At 40.3% G+C, this 8311-nt stretch overlaps 1 protein-coding gene across 2 annotated transcripts in view; it reads right to left on the reverse strand.

Moving 5' to 3' along the window:
• The window catches only part of ccbe1 (collagen and calcium binding EGF domains 1), a 30494-nt gene that overhangs the window by 1392 nt on the left and 20791 nt on the right, over positions 1 to 8311 (reverse strand). Inside the window, exons 3-9 of one of the 2 annotated variants that reach the window (XM_034896786.1) lie at positions 8090 to 8142; positions 7696 to 7830; positions 6722 to 6859; positions 5092 to 5198; positions 3664 to 3772; positions 2724 to 2863; positions 1725 to 1760 (exon numbers count right to left, since the gene is read on the reverse strand). In XM_034896786.1, the coding sequence (XP_034752677.1) occupies positions 1725 to 1760; positions 2724 to 2863; positions 3664 to 3772; positions 5092 to 5198; positions 6722 to 6859; positions 7696 to 7830; positions 8090 to 8142 (718 nt within the window). Of the gene's footprint in view, positions 1 to 1724; positions 1761 to 2723; positions 2864 to 3663; positions 3773 to 5091; positions 5202 to 6721; positions 6860 to 7695; positions 7831 to 8089; positions 8143 to 8311 lie in introns of both variants that reach the window. The other variant, XM_034896785.1, reaches the window with a different exon arrangement.

The raw sequence follows: 8311 nt of genomic DNA on the forward strand, positions 1-8311 counted from the left end.
CCAAAATGTAAAATTGTTCCCAAAACTGCATCCTGTGCATGTAAAAGACAAAAAAGTGTGGACTGTTCTCTCACACACACACACACGCGCACGCGCACACGCACACGCTCTGGGTCACACTGGGGCTGTGAGTGTTTTGGCAGATGGTTTGGATTTGTTACTCAGAGAAACAGATTACCATCAACTTCCAATCTATCCACACAAACATCTCATCTGTAGTGAAAGAATACCAAGGTACTATGTCAATAAAGCAGATGCACCTAAGTTGTTCCATACGTGATCCACAAGCTAAGCAAACAGGGATACTGGTATGTGAAATGGATGACTCGTCTGTGTTTGACCAAAGTCCCAATAATACTGACTTTTATTACCAATAGGCTTTATATTTGTTGCTCATCTTTTATTGTTGTTGCCAGGGTCTCAAATGACAGTCATAATTGCGTTATCATCATTAATGACAATAATAGCTAAACTATTAATAGCTAAACTATCTGCTTTGATGCACACTGCAGATGTCTGAAGGCCAAAATAACATTATCTGTAAACAACAAGGATGGCATCTTATTTTTCAAACCTCAGCTGCTCTTTGATTTTCTTTTCTAGGATTAGTACAAAATGAGAAGGAATGCATAAGGAAATCTGGTTAAATACAAAAAAATGCAAACAAAAATCTCACTGTGACCAGAGTGCACTCTGCATTGTGCCTCCTTAATCTAAGACTTAACCATCTATTGGAGCCTTTTTTTAACATTTAGCCTCAGGCTTCATGGGGAGGCTATGCAGAAAAAAAACATTCCAGTTATCCTTTTGAAAGTTGGTTACTACCTTTCGTCAGCTGATCCAAAGATACTATTAACCAAATCCATGTGATAATTCTAGATAATCAATACCACTCTCAGAGTCTCGACACTGGTGGTCAGGAGGAAGTTACTTGGTTGCCACTTGAACAGACTTGCTGGGGGCCTCAGCTTCTTCATTTTTTCCTTCCTTTTCTTGTAAAATGTGGATCAATTCTTACTCAGGTTGCCGGAGAAACTTGTTTGCAGGTGAGAAGTTATATCACTCTAAACAAACCATGATCCTCTGATAAAATCTGTAATCTCAAATCCAACTTTGGCCCCAAGATGCTCGGTCTCGGGTATAATCATTTGAACCTATATATGGCCACTCAGACACCAAATAACAATGCTCTGCTTGTGTTCATATGGAGAAGCTATTCCACCAAATCAGTTTTAACAAGAGCATCAAAATAGTGCCTATTGCTGTTTGGCACACCAGTCTTCCTCTGTAAACTTGTAGCAACGCGCAGTGATCCTATCACCCACTGGGACAAACTAAGGATTTGTGAAAATCCTGGCACCTGGCTTGTGGTTTTCCACTTGTATATATTTGGAAAGGCTGAAAAACATTTTGGCTATTGAGAAATATCTTTTGACAGACATGGTGTTGGCAGATGAGCCAAATGTATTTTGTTGTTACTTTTGAACCTCCTGAAACTCTTATCTTTCTTTTGAGAGAGGCCAGGTTTAGTGAGCCAAGAGTCAAATATTGCTTCCAACATGAATGACTCCTCTGCCTGTGGGGCAACATGCTGGGCCCGTTCTACAATGTACAACTAACAAAAGGTTCTTTTTTTCTTTATTTTTAGAATAGTTGCCTCTTACAGAAAAGTTATGTTACACAGATAGGACAAGATTTGGTGACAAAAGAGCATCTGACCTCACCTTTAGGCCATCTTTCCCCGGTGCTCCTGGAGGCCCCTGTTAAATGAAAACAAAAACAAAATATATTCCATATCTGTTTCAATCACTTTTGCATGTTTATGTCAGTTTCCTTCACACTTCAAAGACATACAACTGGATACTGTAAAACCCGTACATGTTAATTTGCACATGCTGTAACTGTCTTTCAGATGGCGTTTTCCTACCTTGCACCAAGACGTTTTAATGTTAGATATAATATTTTTGTTGATGGTATAATTGATCAAAAAAGGAGATTGCATAAATACTCTGTGGCTCTGTGGCCACATTCTTGATTTAGATCCCACACTTTTAACATTCACTTCACACTCACAGGCAAGATCGAGCGCTGCACGAGAACACAGCATGCCAAAGAAAACAGCTAAAACTGTAAATGGATTCTGCTTTCTTTGTTATTATTGCCGTTAGCGTGTCATCCTTTTTCAGATTACAGAAGGTTTCTTTAAGAGCATGAGTGAAGTATTGTCGATACCTGGTTGCTCCCTACTTATGCTCTCTTTATTAAGGCAAGTCAATTACAGCTGTCCTGGGGCCTGTCTCATGATGCAGGATTACTAAATTACTTGGATTATTTTGGTGAAAAAATAAACAAAAAACAGTGATGGAGGTTCAAAGACCTTTTCAAGGTTTTACTGCATTCAGTGCTGTTGTCCAGATTATTTGAGTAATTCAGCTGTAAAGTGTCAAACTGAACCGACAGATGGCAAAGGTGGACTTAAGAGACTGTGATAACCAGGAATAACCCAGAGCAGTGGAGGTCAGCGTCAGAAGAACACACACACATTTCCATACTTGCTGACTCAATAGCCTATGTTGATAGATCTGAGAAATATGACCAATTAAATTGTATAAAAATACTAAGTAAATGTTTCTATTCTTTCTGGGATAAACCATTGTGTGGTAGATTTGATAAAAACTAACTTATTTATAATCACTGGGGAAAAAAAGTATACATTAACTGACCACTGGTCCTCTGGGGCCCCGCTTGATGTGGGACAGGTCTGGTGTGGGTCCAATGGGACCCATCAAGCCTCTATGACCAGGAGGCCCAGGGGGCCCCAATTGTCCTGCAAGTCCTGGAGGGCCTTCTGGTCCTGGATCTCCTAAAACAATCCAGAGTTATTTTAGTGAACTAAAGATAACTGATCACAAAAAAGATCAGAGATAGAATATATGATTACATGTGTTTTAGCAATGCTAGTGGCTTTAGAGATAGCAATGTTGGTCAGTTGGTTGGGCATTAAATGTTATGAACTATTCCTCTAGTTCCACCAGGTGAACGTTTTTATTTTTTTGGTGAAACATCTCAACATCTACTGGATACATTGGCACAAACTCTGATACAGACATGCATGGTTTTCAGATTATGAATCCTAATGACTTTGGCGATCTCCTGACTTTTCCTCTTGCATCACCTTAAGGTTGCTAGTTGTGTTTCTAAGTGTATGGTATAACCAATTCATAGATTAATTACCATGATACATGAATTGCCATTAATACAGATATTCTTGTCACCCTAGTGATGACTTATGTTTCATTGAGCCCCATCACCAGATCAGATTTTTTTTGGCCAGTACTTTAGCTTATAACAAAATACTTGCACTACAAACTAATGAGTTACCCATCAGCCTCAGTTGTACTTTGTGTTTAGTGCTAATTAGCAAATATTAGCATGCTTCCACACTAAACTAAGATGGTGAACATGGTAAATAATGTCCCTGTCAGCATGTCAGCATGCTGATGTAAGCATTAAACTTAAAGCACAGATAAGTACGGGCTTCCGGAGCCACTAGCATGGCAGTAGGCTCTAAAGTCTTGCTTCAGACTAGTGCTGCTGGATGCAGGCCAGTTTCCTCAAGCAGAGTCTGACACAGTTTTATTATCTTAAGAATCATGTGTTTACCTGGAGGACCAGGGAGACCTGGAGAACCTGGTAGAAATATGGGCGACATCAAGGTTTTCTCACTGGTCATCTGCTCAGGGATGTCAGCACTGTTTGACAGCATGGCAATCTTGAATAAAGATGCAGAAAATGAATGAACAGGCTAATAAATATGTCCACCAAATATAATTGAAGAAGTGATATATATTTATAATACAGAACATAGCCAAAAAAAATACATATTCTTCCAAGGATTAAAAGTCTTTATTTCCTTAATGTAGAAATGATGTCAAATATCCAAATGCGTACCAATGATGTGGTTGTCATTCCTAAAACTGTTTAACATACACTGGTACATCCTGTAGTGTCAAACAAGACAGGAAAATTACACACTGAAGAGGCCAACTTCAAGTGGAATTATGTTAAAAGTATATTCCCTGCCAAAGATGAAAGGTGATCTTCCATCTGCTACAAGCTGCAACCCAGACAGATGGAGGGCCAGGCAACCCCTCTGCATTATTCAGCAAGACCAGGAGAGTGTTCCTGCTCTATATGCTAAGAGGCATCCTTTGGAAAATGTATCTTTGATCTCTCTGTAACACCATGTGGATCTGGCAATCCCAGAGCGAAACACATGAAAGACCTCGCTATGCTGCAAGGGCCTTCAGAACACACACACACACACACACACACACACACACACACACACACACACACACACACACACACACACTGTGGTTCACCTGCTGATCAGTGAGCATTATGCAAAACTATATTCTGGGACAGTGTGATCCATACATGATGCATATGAGTAAATGATAAGATACTTTGTAATGATGAGATAAAATACTAAGATCATATAATGTAATAATTTACATTTTTATTTGTCATAAACATTTAGGAAAAAGGCATCATATACTGTATAGCTGCATGAGCACAGAGACAACACAGCTGGAAGCAATACATAATGTGTTACAGCCAAGGGTGTTGAGTACCACTGTTGACAGACTCGTGCTCGAATCGTCCGTGATACACACAGGGAAATATAACCCCAGTGTTGAGTTTCACACAAATAGCCTACCAATTCTCACTAACGGAAGAATTCAGCAAAGGAAGTTTTTTTGGACATTTCCTTATTAGGAAATAAAGTGCTACAATAAATCTAAAGGAAGTTGTAAAGATCAGCCTGCTGTTGTTTCTGAACTACTGTCAGGTATGGGATCCTTGGAGATAAAGCGAGATGTTTAGGTTGTGATAAATAAATGGAGCAGTTACAACTGAATCAAGAAGGTGTGTTTAATGCCCATGGGTCCTTTTGCAGTCAACCATAGAATACTAGAAAAAGCTGCAGGGTTCTGATTTAAGATAGAAACAGGGTAGTGTCACAGTAAATTGAATGAATTCAATTATGCATCTGTAAGATAGAAACGTGTTTTTTATGACTTTTACCTTCTGTTTAAGCTGCAGGACAGACATCCTCATCTGGTGGAAATCGTCACATGTGGCTGAGCAAGTTCCAGCATTCATCACGTTGTCAGACTTCTCGAAGAGATGCACTGCTGGGAATTGGGAGAAAAACAATTCTGTCACAGAGGTTAAAAATGTATGAAAATGTTTCTTTCAGGAAAAACACAATATCACCTTGTTTGCTAAATATGTGATTTGATTTGAGAAACATGTCTTAAAAAATGTTTACTTAAAAAATTGTGTTAAAGCAATCCTATTAAAAGAAAATGAACGAATGGTCGATATTCCCAAGTCACACAGTGGTAGCCTGGTAACATTTTAATGGGTTGTTTTAAACTGTGCGTGCTAACCAGGGGATGAGTGGCTTATACAGTGCAGCATAACTAACTGTCATTTGTGAGACCCGAGCGTTGGAGGTCACTGAAAATCCTTGACTTAGACAAGAAGGTGGTGTAGTAAATTTGTCAGAGTCACGGGGCAGACTAGTGCTGTGCTTATGTCTGACTTCTGGCTTTGCTGAAGGTAAAATAATGCAATATAATTACATATTTCTATACTTAAGTATTGGACAAAAAAATGGGTTACTTATAGACTGGGTCAACACCGCCCACTCTGCCGGCGATCTGATTTCACCCAGCAGCTCGGTTTGGAAACGTTGCCCATTCAATTCTCCTGCTTCAGTTCACAATTTTGCAGAAACCAATCACAAACTGGCCTATCTACCAGGCAAGCTATTGGCAGGTTTATCACAATGACGATAGAGATGGCCTCCGAAGCACAGCAACCAGTTGATGCCGCTGTCGCTTCTTCGTCCCCCGGATCGTGGGTCTGATTGGTTGAAGGACTTTCCAATTGTATACATAGTCATTTCAACTCATCCGTTGGTCATGCCTCTTGTGCAGAGAAAATACACAGCCGACTCCACACGTTATCAGTCTCAAATCTATTGATTGACCTTGGCTTGGTCTGGTGATAGCCAGACTAAGTTACTTACTGAGGACATTTGTTTCTATGATTAAAGTTTAAGCAATACATTTGCACAATCCTAAAAAGAGAAGAACACAAAAAGCACAGAGCTCCTGTTTTTTCTCTGGCCCGTAGTAGAATGAGCTGTTCTCCGTAAATGCATATGTTTTATGGAAGAGGGAAAGTGTCTGGACACTAGTTTCCCCACTACTTTACAAAGCATAAAGCAGAAGCATTACTATATGAACCATAATTTCTCACTCTCCAACTTCTCCTGAAATGCTATAGTAGGTAATGGAAGATAAACTCATGGGAGGAAGTAGCAAATCTGCAGCCCCTGACCGCTTCATTTGCAACTGAATATGGGGCAAAAAAATACTTTATCATCGCCTCAAACGTATCCAGCAAATCAAAAAAGACCAGGAGTCACGAGGGCAGCAGTATTTTTGGGAGACAGATATGTTCTGACAGGCAAAAGGACCTGGGATGTGTAATGACTACCAGGTGTCTATGTTTGCCATACTCCTAGCGTACATTGCCCTCAATCTCTTTTTTGCTCAACGAATAATGTGTGGTGAGCTCCACATCACAGTCAGATGTGCCCTTGAGTAAAGACAAAATGTGGGAGTAAAAATACTATTCTCACCTCTCTCCCCCTTGGTGCATGTTTTCCCATCTTCTTCCAGGAAATAGCCTTTCTCACACTCACACTTGTAGCTCCCCACAGAATTGATGCAGATCTGAGAGCATGTAGTCGTGTTTTTGTCTGCGCATTCGTTGATGTCTATTTGTTGTAGTGACAGACAGAAAGAAGAGAGACAACAAGCAAATTAAAGTAAGGCGAAGTCAATTAACACACACATATCCAATAACATACACCATCCATCCATCCATTCAGCTTATCCGTATCGGGTCGCGGGGTCAGCAGCTCCAGCAGGAGACCCCAAACTTTCCCGAGCCACAACAGCCAGCTCCGACTGGGTCTTCCCCGAGGCCTCCTCCCAGCTGGACGTGCCTAGAACACCTCCCTAGGGAGGCACCCAGGAGGCATACTTACCAGATGCCCAAACCACCTCAACTGGCTCCTTTTGACGCAAATGAACAGCAGCTCTCCTCCGAGCTCCTCACGGATGACTCTGCTTCTCACCCTATTTCTAAGGGAGATGCCAGCCACACACCTGAGGAAACCAATTTCGGCCACTTGTACCCTGGATCTCGTGTTTTACCAATAACATACACATTCAACAAAAATACAGAAAAGCTATATTGTTAACAATCTTGCACGGTTACCACCATCTTGGCTCAAACTTTAGGTTGTTAAGTACAGTACGTTAACATCAACTGCAGAATTCATCAAAATAACCTGATACAGTCAATACTCTACATATATGCCAAACTCAGTTTGGAAATTAAGAATCACCCAAACCATCCAATCCAGAGATTGTGTGAAATAGTTAATAGACTTCCTGCACTTAAGGATGCTATTAGGTGGAGATCATCTTCTAACAGGCCAAGCTCCACTCTGGTGGCTTCTAACACATTTATCTGTTACAAAATGAGAATGCATATTCTTGTTTTTAAAGAGAAATTATATTCATGAGGTGTTGTAAAAGGTCTCACCTAGACAGTAGGGCTTCTCTCGGTTTCTGTGGCGCTCACGGTCATAGCGGTAGCCGGGGTAACAGGTGCACAGCACTCGACCAAAATGGTCAGTACACTGTTGCTCACAGGGGGCGCCAGCACACACATCATAGTCTGCAGGAATGAATTGGGCATTTCATCAGTGTGAACACAAAAAAAAATCAAGTTGATAACATATCCATCTACAGTATCTGTCAGTTTATTTAAGTGTTTTGTTTTCCAATTTGTCATTGAGTTATGACACATTCAGTGAAGTTAAACTATAATAAAGTTAAGTGAAGTCTGTTTAAGAACAACCACATGGAACATGATGGGAGAGAATTCCAAAGTGATCACAAATACACAAGACAGACATCCAAAAAATTTCCCCTACCTTCAGGAATGCACTGGCCCAGCACAAACTTGAAGCCCTTGCAACATTGTTTTCTGTAAAACATCAAATGGAGACAAGACAAATCCAAAACATTTAACAAACACATTAGGTAACCATATTTCCATGTGGCATGCATACTGTTTGACATTTATAAGGAAATGCAGAATTTGTTCCCATCAATTGTGTTTTGGAAATATCTTCATGAAGATTAATGTGGCCAGA

Source organism: Etheostoma cragini, chromosome 16 (assembly GCF_013103735.1).
Source record: "Etheostoma cragini isolate CJK2018 chromosome 16, CSU_Ecrag_1.0, whole genome shotgun sequence".
Lineage (NCBI taxonomy): Eukaryota > Metazoa > Chordata > Actinopteri > Perciformes > Percidae > Etheostoma > Etheostoma cragini.